We start from the raw sequence: 20,150 nt of genomic DNA, 5'->3' as shown, positions 1-20,150 counted from the left end.
AAAGGGAACCCTCCTGCGCTGTTGGTGGGGATGTAAATTGGCACAACTGCTATGGAAAACAATATGGAAGTTCCTTAAAAAACTAAAAATGTAATTACCATATGACCCAGCAATCCCACTCCTGGACATATATCCTGAGAAATCCATAATCCAAAAAGAAACAAGTACCACAGTGTTCATTGCAGCACTATTTACAATAGCAGGACATGGAAGCAACCTAAATGCCCACCAACAGATGAATGAATAAAGAAGATGCAGCACATATATACAATGGAATATTACTCAGCCATAAGAAGGAATGAAATTGGATTATTTGTAGTGAGGTGGATAGACCTAGAGTCTGCCATACAGAGCAAGTAAGCCAGAAAGAGAAAACCAAATACCATATGCTAACTTATATATATGGAATCTAAAAAAATGGTACTGATGAACCCAGAGACAGGGCAAGAATAAAGATGCAGATCTAGAGAACGGAACTGGGGACATGGGGTGGGGAGCAAAGGGGAACCTGGGACAAAGTGAGAGAGTAGCATTGACATATATACACTACCAAATGTAAAGTAGATAGCTATTGGGAAGCTGCTGCATAATACAGGGAGATCAACTCGATGATGGGTGATGACTTAGGGGGCTGGGATAGGAAGGGTGCGAAGGAGTTGCAGGAGGGAGGGAATATGGGAATATTTGTATAAATACAATTGATTCACTTTGTTTTACAGCAAAAACTGGCACAACACTGTAAAGCAATTATATTCCAATAAAGAGCTTTAAAAAAAATTTTCCAAGGAAAGAGTCACCTGGGGGCAGATGTTCTGCATTTGGGAAGAATCCCTTGAGGGAATTCTCTCTGTGTTATGTAAGCATATTAAAACAAGGTCCGATGAAAGATGACCCTCATAAAATTTTCTGGTCACAAAGAAAATGCTAAGTGTTTCTTACCTATGTCAAATGCAGTGTTTTCATTCTTTCCTGGAGAAGAAAAACTCTGATTCCATATGCTCAGTTCCACCTGTTGAAGTAGTTGTGTAGCCTTTTTTGCAATGCACTCTTTGCTTCTATTCCTCAGATTTTCCTTTTGAAGAAATAAAGCCCATTAGGTAGATGCTTACTGAAACTTAAGAAAGCAGGAATATACCTAAATGTGGTTGGGTGAGCCCAAAGGCAATAGTACTTATTAAGGCGTGACTAGGCTCCAGGTTATCAACATGATAAGTGTTTTCTCATTTATCACACATAGCCCCAGAAAGGGTATATCACTAGCTCCATTTTATTAATGAGAACATGAAAGCTTAAAGGATAAGATATCTGGAGTGCCTTATGGAGGAAGATAGAGAGTGGGAAGTTGGCTGGGGGTGGAAAAGGCTCTACACTGCTAATACAGGTCTTCAAATGACAGCTGAGACATTTAAACCCTTTCCCAAGGGTTTCTAAATCTCTATTGACATTTGAGACCAGGTAATGGTTGTAGGAGGCTGTCCTTGGCATCGCAGGATGTTTAGCAGCATCCCTGGTCTCTACTCATTAGATACCAGTAGCACCCTAGTTGTGACAATCAAATTACATCCCCAGCCATTGCCAGATGTCCCCTGGGGCAGAGGACAAAAATCACTCCTGAGTGAGAACTGCTGTCTGCTGTAAGTCATAGAGAGCCATGGTAGTATTTGAGCAGGAGAATGACATGATAAGGCTGACTGGCTGTTTCCCAAACCTAGGCTACATCTTACTTACCCAAATGTTCACTTGTTTCTGTGTCTTCTTACCAGCATCCTCTGGGAAAGAAAAGTAGTGGTCAAATGAAACATGAGGATAACACACCTTAATATACATTCTTCTTCCAATCACACTCAAATTGAGTGTTTCCCTGCTATATCAGATTCCATCCTAATTACCTTCTAAGATGTCCCAAATCTCTTCTATCATAGAATTTTAAAAAGGAATTAGGATGGGGTTTCCAGTTCAATAATTCAGTCAAGAGTCTTTATAGAGAACCTACCAAAAGCCAGGCTAAATCTTAAGAGTATAGGTTAATAAAGAGACAAAGGATGTTCTCTTGTGGAGTCTCCAGTGTTGTGGGAAAGTTGCCAAGCAAATAATGACTAATAAAAAATTAAGTGATTGCAAGAGTCCAACATGTCCTTTACAAATGGGATGAGATGACTTGGCGGTAAACAGAAAAAGGCCACATTGGGGGTGTGAAGAAGACTTCTTTCAGGAATGGGTGTTAATTGAGATAATAATATAGTAATCAGTGTCTGCAGTTGTCTACACAGCAATGTATTTAAAGTGCTTTCTTATACACTATCTCATTTATAGGAACACAAAAGATTTAGAATCAAGATATGTAGCATAACAGCTAATATTTATTGAGCTTCCCTAGGTGTCTAAATATTTTACATGTCTTAATAATCATAAGTGACGTGTATTCATTTCCTAGGGCTGCGGTAGCAAAGTACTACAAACCGGGTGGCTTAAAATAACAGAAATATATTTTTTCAAGGTTCTGGAGGCTAGAAGTCCAAAATAAAAGTGTCTGCATGGCTGTGGTCCCTCTGAAGACTCTAAGGAAGATTATTTTGTTTCTTCTGGCTTCTGGTGGTTGCAAGAAGTCTTTGATGTTCCTTGACTTATGGCAGTAGAACTCCAGCCTCTGCTTCTATGTGTGTCTCTTGATGACCAAATTTCCCACTTCTTGTAAGGACACCAGCCATATTGGATTTAAAGTCCACCCTAACCTAGTCTGACCTCATCTCGCTTTGATTATATCTGTAAAGATTATTGCCAAATAAGATCACAATCACACAGTCCAGGTGAACATGAACTGGGGCGGGGGTGTGTGGGGGGGGTGGAATTCCAGCCAGTAAAACCTGAGGTAAGCAGATTTCTGCAATGAATCTCAACAACTCCTACTTCACATCCCTTTACTGACACCCTTGTGTAAGCTCCTCCCACAACTGGAACTAGTGGCTCACTTCTAATGAATAGAATATAGCAAAAGTGATAGGATGGAGGGGGCAGAGTCAAGACGGCAGTGTGGGAGGTCCCGGAGTTCCCGTCTCCCCACAACTAGGCAAGCTAGTGGGGAACCTTGAGGCCCAAGGAGACCAGGGGAACCCCTGAGCAACCAGGTAGGACGTGGGGTGAGTTACGGGGGTGAAGTGGAGGCCGGACAGGACCAGCACCCCAGAGGGGTGGCTCAGGGAGGGAAGAGGTTCCCACCAGGAGGGACCCTCTAGGTCTAGGTGGATCAGAGGGGAGTGCCTCTAGAGTTTCCCCTGCCCAATCAGGCCAGGAAGCCTGCTGGGCTCCCTATCAGGGTCTTCTGCCCTCGGAGGCCCCCTCCAAGCCGCCTGGGTCCTACAGGCATAGGAGGGAGGGAGGAGGGGGAAAGAGGAGGAGAGGCAGACTCGTGGAGGACCTTCTGAGATCGGACGACCAGGGGAGGCACAGAGGGCCTTTCCTCTGTCCACTTGGCCTGGGAATCCTGCTGAGCTCCTCGGCCGAGTCCTCCACCTTCCAAGGGCCCCTCTCACTGCATTGGTCCTAGCGGTGTAGGAAGGAAGAGGGATGGGGAGATGAGAGGTGGACTTTGGGAGGGGTCCTCTGGGATCAGAGGATCAGGGGAGGTACCGAAGGTGATTTGGCTGCCCACTCAGCTCAGGAAGCCTGCTGGGCTTCCAAGCCTGGTCCTTCATTCTCAGGGGGTCCTCTCCAGCTGTGTGGGTCCTAGAGCATGGGAGGGACGGAGGAGGGGGGAAGAGGAAGACAGTGTGGGGGAAAGGGAACTCTCCAGGACCGGAAGATGAGGGTGCCATGGGTGATCTCCCCACCCACTCAGCACCAGGAAGCCAGCTGGGATCCAGGGCCAGGTCCTCAGCCCTCCAAATGTCCCCTGGGTGTTGGTCCTAGGGGTGTAGGAAGGAAGGGGCAGCAGAGGAGACAAAGACATGGCCTTCTGAGATCAGAGCATCAGGGGAGGCATAGAAGGGTGGAAGGTGTTTCTAGTGTCCACTCACCCCAGAAGCCTGCTGAGCTTCTGGGCCTGATCCTTCACACTTTCGGGGGTCCCCTCCAGCCCTCTAGGTCTTAGGCAAGTGGGAGGGAGGGAGGAGGGTGGAAGAGGAAGAGAGGAGGATGAGGAACCCTCCAGGACCGGGGGATCAGTGGAAGCACCCCAGGTGTTTTCCTTGCCCAGTTGGCCTGGGAAGCCTGTTGGGCTTCCAGGTCTGGTCCCCTGCCTTCAGGTGCCTCCTCCAGCCTCGTGGGTCCTAGGGGCATAGGAGGGAGGGGGCAGGGAAGAAGAGAGGCCAAGGGTGAGGGACCCTCTGAGATCAGAGGACTGGGGGAAGCACCTATCATTTTCCCCACCAAACAGCCCAGGGAACCTGCTGGAGTCCAAGACCTGGTTCTCTGCCCCCAAGAGCAGAGGCACTCCTGGGCCCCTCTTGCTTCGTTGAGCCCAAACCCCACTCCCCACCCCACTCCCCAGGGCCTTTTCCCTCCCTGTGGGTCGTAACACTGCCTAAACCTTGCCCCTGACTAAGCCCAGCCCCCTCACACCCAAGGCCTTTTCTGGCTTTTTCCCCCTCCTCTTTTTTGCTATTATGGTTCCGTTTTACCTTCCAGTTATTTGTTGCTTCATCTTTTTTTAAAACTTTTTCTAACATATCTGTTAGTTTTCTAATCTCATTGTATTTCTTTTTCTCTGCTACTGTTCTGCTTTTTCTTTCCCACCCTTTGTGGCTTGTGGGATCTTAGTTCACAAGCCAGGGGTCAGGCCTGAGACCCTGAGGTGGGAGCTCTGAGTCTGAACCATTGGACTAACAGAGAACCCCAGGTGCCAAGGAATATTCATCAGAGTGAGGTCTCCCAGGGGTTCTCACCTTGGAACCAAGACCCGGCTCTACCCAACTGCCTACAAACGCCACTGCTTGAAGCCACAGGTCAAACAACCAGTAAGACAGGAACACAATAGCGCCCATCAGGAAAAATAAAAAATGAGACAACAAAAAAAAAAAGTCACAGATTAAGGAACAAGGTAAAAACCTACAAGACCAAATAAATTAAGGGGGAATGGGCAACCTAGTTGAAAAAAATTCAGAGTAATGAGAGTAAAGATGATCCAGAATCTTGGAAACAGAATGGAGGCACAGATCAAGAAGACACAAGAAATGTTTAACAAAGATCTAGAAGAACTGGAGAACAAAAAAAACAGAGATCAACAGTGCAATAACTGAAATGAAAAATACACTGGAAGGAATCAATAACAGAATAACTGAGGCAGAAGAACAAGTAAGTGAGATGGAGGATAGAATGGTGGAAATAACTGCCAAGGAAGAGAATAAAGAAAAAAGAATGAAAAGAATTGAGGACAGTCTCAGAGATCTCTGGGACAACACTAAAACCAACATTCAAATTATAAGCATCCCTTAGGGACTTCATAGGTGGCTCAATGGTTGAGAATCTGCCTGCCAGTGCAGGGGACATGGGTTCAATCCCTGCTACAGGAGGATCCCATATTCCACAGAGCAGCTAGGCCCGTGTGCCACAACTGTTGAGCCTGCACTCTAGAGCCTGTGAGCTACAACTATTGAGCCCATGTGCCACAACTACTGAAGCCCATGAGCCTGGAACCAGTGCTCTGCAATAAGAGAAGCCACTGCAGTGGGGAGCCCATGCACCACAATGAAGAGTGGCCCCTGCTTGCTGCAACTAGGGGAAGCCCATGTGCAGCAATGAAGACCCAATGCAGCCAATTAATTAATTAATTAAAAAATAAATTAAAAAACAAATTATAGGGGTCCCAGAAGAAGAAGAGAAAAAGAAAGTTTCTGAGAAAATATTCAAACAGATTATAGTGGAAAAATTCCCTAACATGGAAAAGGAAACAGTCTCCCAAGTCCAGGAAACATAAAGAGTCCCATACAGGACAAACACTAGGAGAAACATAGAAAGATACATATTAATCAAACTAACAAAAATTAAATTCAAAGAAAAAAATATTAAAAGCAGCAAGGCAAAAGCAAAAAATAATATACAAAGGAATCCCCATAAGGTTATCACCTGATCATTCAGCAGAAACTGCAGGCCAGAAGGGAGTGGCAGGATATACTTCAAGTGATGAAAGAGAAAAACCTACAACCAAGATTACTCTACCCAGCAAGGATCTCATTCAGATTCAATGGAGAAATCAAAAGCTTTATAGACAAGCAAAAGCTAAGAGAATTTAGCACCACCAAACCAGCCTTACAACAAATCCTAAAGGAAATTCTCTAGGAGGGAAATGCAAGAGAAGAAAAAGACACAAAAATAAACCCAAAAGAATTAAGAAAATAGTAATAGGAACATACACATCGATAATTACCTCGAATGTAAATGAATTAAATGCTCCAACCAAGAGACTCAGAGTGGCTGAATAGATACAAAAATGATATCCATACATATGCTGTCTAGAAGAGACCCACTTCAGACCTAGGGACACATACAGACAGAAAGGAAGTGCATGGAAAAAGATATTCCAGGAAAATGGAAGTCCAAAGAAAGCTGGAGTAGCAATAATCATATGAGACAAATTAGACTTTAAAGTAAAGACTATTATAAGAGACAAGGAAGGACACTACATAATGATCAAGGGGTCAATCCAAGAAGAAGATATAACAATTATAAATATGTATGCACCCAACGTAGGAGCACCTCAATACCTAAGGCAAATGCTAACAGCCATAAAAGGGGAAATCGACAGTAACACAATAATAGTAGGAGACTTTAACACCCCACTTACACCAATGGACAGATCATCCAAACAGAAAATAAACAAGGAAACTCAAGCTTTAAATGACAAAATAGACCAGATAGGTTTAATTGCTATTTAAAGGACATTCCACCCAAAAGTGGCAGAATACACTTTCTTCTCAAGTGCACATGGAAAATTCTCCAGGATAATCACATCTTGGGTCACAAATCAAGCCTCAGAAAATGTAAGAAAATTGAAATCATGTCAACCATCTTCTCTGACCACAATGCTATGAGACTAGAAATAAATTACAGGGAAAAAAAAACTGTAAAAAATACAAATACATGGAGGCTAAATTGTGCACTACTAAATAACCAAGAGATCAATGAAGAAATCAAAGAAGAAATAAAAAATACATAGAAATAAATGATAATGAAAACATAACGGCCCAAAACCTATGAGACACAGCAAAAACAATTCTAAGAGGGAAGTTTATAGCAATTCAATCTCACCTCAAGAAACAAGAAAAATCTCAAATAAACAATTTAAACATACACCTAAAACAACTAGAGAAAGAAGAACAAAGAAAACCCAAAGCCAGTAGAGGGAAAGAAATCATAAAGATCAAAGCAAATATAAATGAAATAGAAATGAAGAAAACAATAGGAAAGATCAATAAAACTAAAAGCTGATTCTTTGAGAAGATAAACAAAATTGATAAACATTTAGCCAGACTCATCAAGAAAAAAAAGGAGAGGAAACAATTCAATAAAATTAGAAATGAAAAAAGGAGAAATCACAAATGACACTGCAGAAGTACGAAAGATTGTAAGAGACTACTATAAAAAACTATATGCCAATAAAATGGAGAACCTCAAAGAAATGGACAAATTCTTAGAAAGGTAAAATTTTCTAAGACTGAATCAGGAAGAATTAGAAAATATAAACAGACCTATTACAAGTAATGAAATTAAAACTGTAATAAAAAAAAAAACTTCTAACAAACAAAAGTCCAGGACCAGATGGCTTTGCAGGCGAATTCTATCAAACATGTAGAGAAGAGCTAACACCTATCCTTCTCAAACTCTTCCAAAAAATTGCAAAGGGAGGAACACTCCCAAGTTCGTTCTATGAGGTCACCATTACCCTGATACCAAAACCAGACAAAGATATCTCAAAAATAGAAAGATACAGACCAGTATCACTGATGAACATAGATGCAAAAAGCCTGATCAAAATATTAGCAAACAGAATCCAACAACACATTAAAAGGATCATACACCATGATCAAGTGGGATTTATCCCACGAATGCAAGATTCTTCAATATATGCAAATCAATCAGTGTGATACACCATATTAACAAATTAAGGAATAAAAAACATACAATCATCTCAATAGATGCAGAAAAAGCTTTTGACAAAATTCAACACCCATTTATGATAAAAAAAAAAAAAACTCTCCAGAAAATGGGCGTAGAGGGAAACTACCTCAACATAATAAAGGTCATATATGACAAACCTACAGCAAACATTATCCTCAATGGTGAAAAACTGAAAGCATTTCCACTAAGATCAGGAACAAGACAAGGATGTCCACTCTCACCACTCTTATTCAACAGTTTTGGAAGTCCTAGCCATGGCAATCAGAAAAGAAAAAGAAATTTAAAAATATAAATTGGAAAAGAAGAAGTAAAACTGTCACTGTTCAGAGATGATATGATACTATACATAGAAAATCCTAATGATGCCATCAGAAAACTACTAGAGCTCATCAGTGAATCTGGTAAAGTTGCAGGATACAAGATTAATGCATTCCTATACACTAACAATGAAAAATCAGAAAGAGATATTAAGGAAACAATCCCATTTATCATAGCAATAAAAAAGAACAAATTACAAGTCTTTTGCCTCCTTAGGTAGGCAAAAGACTTATACTCAGAAAACTATAAAACACTGATGAAAGAAATCAAAGATGACATAAACAGATGAAGAAATATACCATGTTCTTGGGTTGGAAGAATCAATATTGTGAAAATGACTATAGTACCCAAAGCAAACTACAGATTCAATAAAATCGCTATCAAATTACCACTGGTATTCTTCACAGAATTAGAACAAAAAGTTTTACAATTTGTATGGAAACAGAAAAGACCCCAAATAGCTAAAGCAATCTTGACAAAGAAAAATGAAAAATGGAGCTGGAGGAATCAGGCTTCCCAACTTCAGACCATACTACAAAGCTACAGCAATCAAGACGGTATTGTACTGGCACAAAAACAGAAATTTAGATCAATGGAACAGGAAAGATAGCCCAGAGATAAACCCACACACATATGGTCACCTAATTTATGACAAAGGAGGCAAGAAGATACAATGGAGACAAGACAGCCTTTTCGATAAGTGGTGCTGGGAAAACTGGACAGCTACATGTCAAACAGTGAAATTAGAACACTACCTAACACCATACACAAAAATAAACTCAAAATGGATCAAAGATCTAAATGTGAGACTGGACACTATTAAACCCTTAAAGGAAAACATAGACAGAACACACTATAACATAAACCATAGAAAGATCCTTTTTGACCCACCTCCCAGAATAATGGAAATAAAAACAAAAATAAACAAGTGGGACCTAATGAAACGTAAAAGTTTTGCACAGCAAATGAAACCATAAACATGACCAAAAGACAACCCTCAGAATTGGGAGAAAATATTTGTAAATGAAGCAACTGACAAAGGATAAATCTTCAAAATATACAAGAAGCTCATGCAGCTCAATATGAAAAACAAACAAACAAACAAACAACCCAATCCAAAGATGGGTGGAGGACCTAAATAGACATTTTCTCCAAGGAAGACATACAGATTGCCAATAGACACATGAAAAGATACTCAACATCACTAATCATTAGAGAAATGCAAATCAAAACTACAATGAAGTACCACCTCACACCAGTCAGAAAGGCCATGATCGAAAAATCTAGAAAGAATAAATGCTGGAGAGGGTTTATAAAAATAGAACCCTTTTGTACTGTTGGTGGGAATGTAAATTGATACAGCCACTATGAAGACCAGTATGGAGGCTCCTTAAAAAAATAAAAATAGAACTACCATTTGACCCAACAATCCCACTACTGGGGATATACCTGGAGAAAACCATAATTCAAAAAGATACATGTACCCCAATGTTCATTGAAACATTATTTACAATAGCCAGGACATGGAAACTACCTAAATGCCCATTAACAGATGAATGGATAAAGAAGATGTGGCATATATATACAATGGAGTATTACTCAGCCATAAAAGGGAATGAATTTGAGTTCTTTGTAGTGAGGTGGATGGACCTACAGTCTGTCATACAGAGTGAAGTAAGTCAGAAAGAGAAAAACAAATACCATATGCTAATGCATATATATGGACTCTAGAAAAAAATGGTACTAATGAACCTCATGGCAGGGCAGGAATAGAGACACAGTTGTAGAGAACGGACTTGATGACACAGAGTGGGGGAGGGGAATCTGGGACGAAGTGAGAGAGTAGCATTGATGTATACACACTACCAAATGTAAAATAGACAGCTAGTGGGAAGCTGCTGCATAGCACAGGGAGATCAACTCAATGTTTTGAGAAGACCTAAATGGGTGGGAGGGAGACTCAAGAGGGAGGAGATATGGGGATATATGTATACATGTGCCTGATTCACTTTGTTGTACAGCAGAAACCAACAAAATATTATAAAGCAATTATACTCCAATAAAGATGAAAATAAAATTTTTATAGTGATAGGATGTTACTTCCAAGATTAGGTTATCATAAGAGACTCTACTTCTTTGTTGCTCACACTCTCTTTTTGGCTATTCTTATGCACTTGCTATAATAAAGCAGGCTAGAGAGGCCCACTCTCTAAGGACTGAGAGCACCCTCTCACTAACCACCAGAAAAGAACTGAGTCCTTCAAGCCAATAGCTTTCAAATAACTGAATCCTGCCAGCAACCATGGGCATGAGCTTGGAGGGGGCAGATCCACCCCCACATCAAGCCTTCGGATGAGACTGCATCCCTAGCCAACACTTTCCAGCTGTGAGGAAACCCTGAACCCAGGTAAGCCATCCTTCAATTCCTGGCTCACAGAGGCTGTGAGATAGTAAATATACTGTTGACCTTGAATAACATGGGTTTGAACGGCACAGGTCCACTTATATGTAGACTTTTCTCAGTAAATATGTGTGACAGTCCCACACAATCTGTGGTTGGTTGAATCTGCAGATATGGAACCATGGACTAGAAAACTGACTGTAAAATTATATACAGATTTTCAACTGTGCTGAGGGTCAGCACCCTTAACCTCCATGTTGTTTGGGGTTCAACTCTATGTTGTTTGAAGCCATTAATGCTGGGGTGATTTGTTACACAGCAACACAAAACAAATACTATTATTATTCTCACTTACAGGTGCAACATTTAGAAGTTAAGCCATTACCCCAAGATCAGCTGGTAGGTGGTAGAGCCAGAAATTAAATCCAATTGATCTAACTGAAAACCTGAAATTATACTAGGAAGGAGCAAAGTTAGTATTTATGTTGGCTAGTGAAAACCAGGTTTCTGAGTGTTGGAGAAAGGAGCTACAAATAAGAAAAGATAGAAGTCTAGGTCAAGCCCTGGTGTTGGACAGGAATCAGAGGTATCAGTATGCAATCATAGGTTTTAGTATGTAGGCAGATAGATAGACATAGAAATTGAATTTCTATGAATGGGAGAGGAATGCATAGAAAAGTCCAGTAGAAAATTAAAGGTGTCATTTTGGAAGCCCAAGATAGAGACCTACGCAGGAGGCACAAATGTGTAAGGCATCTACATAGAGATGATGATTGGTGCCATGGGCTTGAATGAGATCTCCTGAGAAACGATTACCAAGGACAACAATGAATTGAAGGGTGAGGACCAGGACAGATCTCTACTCTCTTATCCTGGCCTGAAATTGGTGGAACTCTAAAGGGATCTCCCCCTGCCACCTTTTTCCTGGTGGAGTATTTGAATACCCCAAAGAGTATTTGGAGATTCTTACCATAACATTCTGCATAATTCATGTCAATGACACCAGCCACCCAGTTGAAGATAGGATAATTTGGGACACAGCTGCAGTAGTAACTTCCAATTTTATTTCTGCAATATGCTTTCTGCTTGCACTTTGCCAGCCCAGTCGTACACTCATCGATATCTGTGAATCAAGAGAAAATAACATTTTTTTATTCTCATAAGTTGTACCATTTTCCCTAGCCCATGAGATCTCTACTACTCAAAATTTATCATTCATAAATGTACCCAGGACAGCACCTGTCCTTGGTTAAGATGATTCAACATTATAGAATTAATAGTTCTCCTTAAGTTAATTTATAAAGCCAACACAACCCTATGAAAAAAAATCTACATGTATTTTATGGAGTGAGGCAAGTTGATATTAGCATTCAAGAATAATCAGAAAAACTACAAGGTGAGGACTAACTTTTCCAGATATTAAAATATATTATGAAATTTCAATTAAACAATGAGGTTCTGGTGAATAGATGAATAGGCTAGTTGAATAAATTAAATAATCCAGAAGCAGACCCAAATACATATGGAGGTTTAGAATATGCTAGTGTTGGTATGTCAAAACACTGGAGGAAGGATGGAGGGTTTTTTAATGCTTGAATCACACAGTGTATTAAATCAATTAAAAACACACAGTAAGTAGCAAGGGGAAAGAGACAGGGTAAGTGAATACACTATTAGGAAAGGGTGCAAGGGAGGTGAAAGGACCACACTATTTAAATCCTAGCTTAGGCACTGTTCACATGTCTTGATTCTATCAGCCACATCAGACTTGCCCACAGAAGGGCTAGTGTTGAGGCTCAAGCAAAGGGACCCATGGACAGAAGGGACCCTGAACCAATGACTGACAATTATTCTCTTTATTGGAAGGACTCAGGGCAAGTACATTTGACCAGGAGCTGTCACCTGCCTATTAGTCTGCTAAACAGCTAAGGGTTTTATTTGGGCTATGTGTTTATGTATTCTGGGCAGAGGATATATGAGCCAGAATAGTTATCACCAATGAGTGATTAAATTAAGATCTCATAAAGTGCTCATGTATACCTTGTATATATTGTATGTCTTGGGCATTAAATCATATATTTAATTGGTCATGACTATTTAGTAGCTAGGTGCCTCATGTATATGTATTGCTTCATGAATATTATCATTGGTCTTTTCATTACTTTCTATATCGAACACACACATGCTCTTACCTACTAACTACTTATCTACATCTTACGATTTTAATATTTTCTATTTTTTTAAATTTTCTTCTGCAACAGAACTGAATATTCACAAACAGTATAACCAATGCACATTAAACCATTGCATGTTTCCTTTCTCTGAAGTGCCCTTCATCCTGGTTCAGGATGGATTTTTTAATAAGATAAAATGAGACCCACACTTTACACCATTCTCAAGAATAAACTCTACATGGATCAGAGATCTAAATGTAAAAAATGGAAACAGACAAGTACCAGAATTAAACATAGGTGATTTTTTCTTTAATCTTGTTGTAGGGAAAGTCATCTTAATTATGGCTTAAGATCCTTGCTAAGTTTGCCTACAGAACCAGTTTGCAAGGTAGAAATTGAGACACAGATGTAAAGAACAAATGCATAGACACCGAGGGGGAAAAGCCAGGAGGGTGGTGGGATGAATTGGGAGATTGGGGTTGACATATAAGCTAATATGTATAAAATAGATAACTAATAAAAAGTTTATTCTCAAAAAAACTTTTAAATTTAATTGCATGGCTAAAAAATGTTTAAGCAAAGTCCAAAGATGACTGATAAACAGAGAGAAAGTATTTGCAATGTACACTACAAAGGACTAATACTCTAATATATAAAGAACTCAAAAATAGAGAGACAAAGAAACAAGAGCTCAAAAAAAAAAAAAAAAAAAGACATGAATAGACAAGTCACAAAATATGAAAAAGATCCCCTAACGTAAAATGTTCCAAATTATTCATAATTAGTGATTTTAATTAAAAGTCTGCTAAGATACCATTTCTTACCTAGAAGAACGGTAATGCATTCTGTCAACACATTCTATTGGATACTCTCATGCATTGCTGGTGGGAATGCAAATTGGTGTAAATTTTCTGGAATTAAACTTGGAATACCTAACCTTCCGCATGTGGATTTAACTTTTGACACAGCCATCTCACTTCTAGAACTCTACCCTAAAGATACGCCACCCATAACCTGTGGAAACAGCTTAAGTTTTGGAAACAAATGCCCAGACATAGGAGAGGGTTGAATAAATAATGGTCCTCCCACATGGCTGCAGAAATGATTGGGAAAGATCTCCCTACCCTGACTTGTAATAATTTCTGGGGGAGACAGTTAAGTGAAAAAAGTAAAGTTCATGGACTTCCCTGGAGGTCCAGAGGTTAAGTATCCGCCTTCCAATGCAGGGAACATGGTTTCAATCCCTGATTGAGGAACTAAAACCCACACACTGTGGGGCAACGAAGGCTGCGTGCTGAGACAACGAGCCCATGCACCATAACTAGAGAGAAGCCCGCGTGCCACAACGAAGACCTGACGCAACAAAAAGTAAATAAATAAATATTTTTTAAATAAAAAGGAGTTCCTAAAAAATTTTTAAAAGCAAAGTTCAGAAGAGCATCTATGGTGTCCAATTGAAACGATCATAGAAGACAAGGAAAGATTAGACAAGACAGGAGCATGATGACTAAATGCAATGTGAGATCCTGAAATGGCTCTTAGAACAGGAAAAAAAAAGGGGGGGGCGGGGTGTTAGGGGAAGATCACTGTACTGTGGTCATGTCATTGGCTGACTTTAGAGAATTGAGTGAAGGTTATACAGAATTCACTGCACTGTTTTACAGTTTTTCTTTAGGTCTAAAACTATTTCAAAATACAAAGCTTTAAAAAAATACATCCAATATTGTGTGATTCCACTTATAGGAGGTCTCTAGAGGAGTCAAATTAACAAAGATAGAAAGTAGAATGGTGGGTACCAGGGGCAGGGAGGAAGGGGAGAGGAAGGTTGGTGTTTAATGGGGACAGAGTTTCAGTTCTGCAAGATGAAAAAAGTTCTGGAGTTGGGTGGTGAGGATGATTGCGCAAAAATGAGTGAATGTACTTAGTAACAGTGTACTACAATAACAATGTAGTCAATGAATAACAATGACTGAAGTGGTAAATTATGATGCTATCATTGAAAAAATGATTTAAATAAATAAACAGATACAGTATTAGATGATTCTAATTATAAGAGGACCCTAGAGGAGTCAAATTAACAGAAACAGAAAGTAGGATGGTGGTTGCCAAGGGTTGGGGGAGGGGAAGGAATGGGAAGTTGGGATTTAATGGGTGTAAAGTTTTCTTTTGGGATGATGAAAATTTCTGTGGTGGATGGTGATGAGGGCTGCACAATGATGTGAAAGTATTTAATGCCACTGAAAGATACACCTAAAGAATAGCTAACATGGTAAATTATGTTATGTCTATTTTGCTGCAGTCAAATGAAGTAAAAAGGAATAAAATACATCCTACATACTCTACTATTTTCTGCTTCACCCTCTGAATTTACACTACAACTCTGTCAATCAGGTAACCAGTTCCAGCAATTAGATATTCAGGAGTGGTGTTTCCCTTTGTATTTAAATTGACCTTTAGAATTTGTGGAAATTAAAAAGGATTTTGGGGGGGCTGTGGTGGGATGAATTGAAAAATTTGGATTGCCATATATGCATTAACAAGAACAAAATCAAATCGTACACTTTAAATATATGTAGTTTATTATATGTCAATTATATCTCAATAAAAGCTTTTTAAAACGGCTGGGTGGGGTGGGGGGGGGGTTGGCCAGAGCAGATGGGAGTAGTGAAAAGTGAAACTGGAAAGCTAAGTTGGGGCCAGATCATGCAAGGTGTTGAGTGCCAAGATAATTTATTCATTTGTTCCCTTGGTGAACACATATTTTTCAAGCATCTGCTATGTGACATTATTCTCTGTCCTAGGCATAGAGCAATAAACAGATAAGATTCACTTCCCTTGCAGAATTCTCAGAAAAAAATAAACAAAAAAGAGAAAACAACAGAAAAAAAAACTGAGAAAACAACACTAACAGTGCTTGAGACTTCAAGAGCCCAGGGTCCTGGGAACTCCACTTTCCTTTGAAGAAAAACCAAGCCAATATCAGGGATCGTCAAGCCAGCACTAGGATGAGCATGAGAAGAGGACAAGGGCTGGGGACTTCTATAAGGACATTGAGGCAGCCCTGATATTTTCCACCTTGTGATATTATTACATCGTTACTGTACCAGAACCTCTAGGTAACAGTATTTGGGATTAAGAAAGATGCCCCTCATCCCTTCCAAACTCCAAGATGTGTGTGAACTGCCTCTTTACCTTCACATTTCTCGTAAGAGTTGAAGTAGCTCCTTCGAGACACAGACTGAAATCCATCTTTGCAAACACAGTGTGTGCTGTTGTGGCAGTAAGCATTTTCTGGGCATGGAGGACAGAAAGCTGCAAGGAACATAGGATCCATTCTTTCATTTTCTCATCCATTCATTCATTCAAGAAATATTCATTGAGCACCTGTGATGTACCAGGCGCTGCAGTTGCAAGAATGTCCTCTTAGGAAAAGCTCTGTTGGCAGCCTCTTTGCACCCATCCTACTGCTGAACTCAGATGCTCACCTTGCCCCACCCTTATCCCACCTCTGCCACCATCATCACTTTTGCTTGACAGTAGGATTTCCAGCTCTCAGCACCTGTGTTTCCTTACTGAGGGCTTTCTCTGGCCACCAGCATCCTATTTGCTCACCACATGGCAGGTTAGCAATGTCTTCTTCCCCAAGGAGAAGTTGCCTCAGTCAATGACTGAGTGACTGAGTCACTGGATTAAAAAAAAAAACAGCTTCTCATTCTGGATATGAATCAGCTAACCAGAATTATTAACAACAAAAACAACATCTGCAACAATAAATCTAGTTGGGGCTATATGTATTGAGGGCTGGGAAAAAGAAGGAAGAAAGAGGAGGGCAGCTGACAGGCTAATAGTGTAGAAAAGTGAGGTTCTTGTATGCAATTACAGAAACAAACTGAGGTGTCTTTTTTTTTTTAGTATGGTTGATTTACAATGTTGTGTTGGTTTCAGGTGTATGACATAGTGATTCAATATTTTTATAGATTTACTCCATTTAAAATTATTATAAAATATTGGCTATATTCCCTGTGTTGTACAATATATCCTTGTATATTATTTATTTTACACGCAGTAGTTTCACCTCTTAATCCCCTTCCCCTATCCTTCCCCCCCACCCCAGTTTGTTCTCTGTATCTATGAGTCTGTTTCTATTTTGTTATATTCTTTTGTTTGTTTTTTTTTTAGATTCCACATATAAGTGAAAACATACAGTATTTGTCTTTCTTTGTCTGACTCATTTTGTTAAGCATAATACCCTCCAGAACCATCCATGTTAGTGCAAATGGCAAAATTTCATTCTTTTTCGTGGCTAAGTAATATTTCATTGTATATATATCCCACATCTTCTTTATCCATTTATCTGCCATCGGACACTTTGGTTGCTTCCATATCTTGGCTGAAACTGAGTTGTCAGTATAAGTACAGTTAAATGGCTACAGGAATTTAGGGAAGGGAAAGACCATTTCTAGCTGATACAAACAGGAAGCTTCATGGATGAGACGGCCACAACTGGTAATGATCCTTTTTCTCTCATCCCTTACCCATTTCAAATATCTCTATGTGATAATTACAGTAGGAAAAAAAACAAACCAAAACAAAGATAAAATCCTGAGCGATTATCCAAAGAACACACCATATGTGTTATATATACCAATACATAGGAGCCTGAAAAATCCAATGAGTGGAAATTTAACATTATAGTCAGAAACTGGCACAGAAATGATGGCAGTTTTTGACAAAATTCCATTTCCTCTTTCCTCTGCATTTTATTCACTTCACTTGGTAATACACTGGCCTTCTCTGGACAATTTCAGCAGACAGACCTAGCACTTGAGGGTTTTATCTGTTCTGGTCACTATTTCCTGAGATGAGACCATGCCAGTGACTGCACTGGGGTTGAGGTGGGAAAAATCTGGATATAAGTGGATGGACCAGTATCACTGAAATAAAGAAAAAATTTAAGTATATGCTCTCTGGGCCTTGGGGAAGGGTAATGGTTATCAGATAGGAAGTGCTACTATTGCCATGCCGATGATGCAGAAGACTATTTTTCACTGAAACAATGAAGCCTATGATCTTGGAGTTTGTAGAAATGGAATTTGAGTTATGATTGCTATTTTTAACTCGATATCCAAAGGGCAAAGGAGGCAATGAGAAGCTTCTGAGACACTTCTGGTTTAGCTCCTCAAATAACTAATGCCCAGTAAAATTCTGTAATGTACATTAAAAAAAATAAAACCAGCTTCCTTATTTTCAAAAATAGAGAATAGCAAGTGTTGGTAAGATGTACAGAACTTGTAAACCTAGTACACAGCTGGTAGGAATGTAAAATGGTGCAACTGTTGTGGAAAACTGTATGTCAATTTCTAAAAAAAAAAAAAAAAAAATTTAATATACCAGCAGTTTCACTCTTAGTATTGAAAGCAAGATCTTGAAGAGATATTTGTCTGCCTGTTCATAGCAGCACTATGCACAAAAGCCAAAGGGTAGAAGCAACCCAAGTTTCTGTCAGTGGATGAATGGGTAAATAAAATGTGGTCTATCCACACAATGGGATATTTTTCAGACTTAAAAAGGAAGGATGGGTGCAGCTAGAGATTATCATACTAAATGAAGTAAGTTGGGAGGAGAAAGACAAATGCCATATGATATCATATATATGGAATGTAAAAATGCCACAAATGAACTTACCTACAAAACAGAAACAGACTCACAGACATAGAGAACAGATTTCTGGTTGCCAAGGGGGAGAGGGGATGGAGGAGGGAAGGATTGGGAGTTTGGGGTTAGTAGATGTAAACTATTATATATAGGATGGATAAACAACAAGGTCCTACTGTATAGCATAGGAACTATATTCAATATCCTGGGATAAATCATAATGTAAAATTATATTTATATGTATATATATATATATATGAATCACTTTGTTCACACATTAACACAACATTGTAAATCAACTATACTTCAATAAAATAAATCAAAATAAACTAATTAATCATAAAACATCTTCCTTATCCACTGTGGGGAATATCTCTGAGGTGCATGCTCCTTAATATGCCCAACAGTCCCCAGGGCATCGAGGTTTGGTCATTCACATGTCACATTCTGGCTTCTCACCTTCTCCTGTAACTTTCCCCTCCCAACTGGTGCTTCCTGGGAATTGCCTCCCAGATAAATGACTTACTCCCCAATCCTTAATTCAGAATCTGCTTCTAGGGAGAGCCAGAGCATGACATGAGGGAAAGGCAAAAGTATCTCCCAGCATGACTTGAAATGCAGGCCTTGTGGAAAGAAAGGGCAGAGTTCAATGTCCACCGGCTGTGTGACCTTGAGCCAGTTATAGACTTCTCTAGGGGGTCGTTGGTCAAGTGGAGATAATGTCAGAATCTTCTTTGCAGGAATGTTATGATGATTGAATGACATGGTGCATGTAATTTGCTCAGCACTAATCCCAGTGCAATGCAAGAGCTAATAAATTGAAGTGGTGATGGAAAAACAGGAACAGTACTTGGGTTTTCCAAGGAGCAGGCAGAAAGTAGCAAAGATTTAGCAGTTCCTCCAAAAAGGCTCCCTGGGACTTCCCTGGTAGTCCAGTGGTTAAGTCTCTGTGCTTCCACTGCAGGGGGCACAGGTTCGATCCCTCGTCAGGGAACTAAGATCCTGCATGCTGCGTGATGTGGCCAAAACAGAAGAAAAAGAAGAAAAAGAAAAGGGCTCCTTCCCTTCCCTAGAGATAAGCTCCACATTCCAATTTCCTTCCCCCATGGCCTTTCACAATGAGTACACTCACCTGCAGAATTCTTTGCTTCTGATCCTGACAAAGCCAGCAGGACACTGAGACCTAAAATTGAGAGTACAGGGATGAAGCAGATTGTGGATGCCCTGAGGCTTTGCTTGCCTGAAACCTGGGTGAGTTGGGGACTTCATCTTATCCTGCCAAGTCACATGTGTGCTAACTTCACTCTAGATTCTTCCTAAGCAAGCTATAAACACTAGGGTCACAAAAGGACATCATTTACAGTACTACTGACTACAGTTATCAGAGGTTTTACACCCAATTCCAACGTGTGTGGGGGACAAGGGGTGTCGGGGTGGGTGGGTTCCCACACCAACAAGCAATCCTCTGACACCAGCTGGGTATCCTATAA

The 20,150-nt window shown here is 40.0% G+C and overlaps 1 protein-coding gene across 1 annotated transcript in view; it reads right to left on the bottom strand.

Moving 5' to 3' along the window:
• LOC130837121 (putative adhesion G protein-coupled receptor E4P) overlaps positions 1–20,150 on the bottom strand; it is a 55,668-nt gene that overhangs the window by 25,507 nt on the left and 10,011 nt on the right. The window contains exons 3-7 of the mRNA XM_057709926.1: positions 19,793–19,843; positions 16,198–16,317; positions 11,802–11,954; positions 1,729–1,769; positions 940–1,072 (exon numbers count right to left, since the gene is read on the bottom strand). Coding sequence (XP_057565909.1) covers positions 940–1,072; positions 1,729–1,769; positions 11,802–11,954; positions 16,198–16,317; positions 19,793–19,843 — 498 coding nt within the window. The remainder of the gene's footprint in view (positions 1–939; positions 1,073–1,728; positions 1,770–11,801; positions 11,955–16,197; positions 16,318–19,792; positions 19,844–20,150) is intronic.

The sequence above is a fragment of the Hippopotamus amphibius genome, chromosome 15 (genome assembly GCF_030028045.1).
Source record: "Hippopotamus amphibius kiboko isolate mHipAmp2 chromosome 15, mHipAmp2.hap2, whole genome shotgun sequence".
NCBI classification, from domain to species: domain Eukaryota; kingdom Metazoa; phylum Chordata; class Mammalia; order Artiodactyla; family Hippopotamidae; genus Hippopotamus; species Hippopotamus amphibius.
The sequence above is the reverse complement of the archived record's forward strand: the minus strand, read 5'-3'. Positions and strand labels throughout refer to the sequence as shown.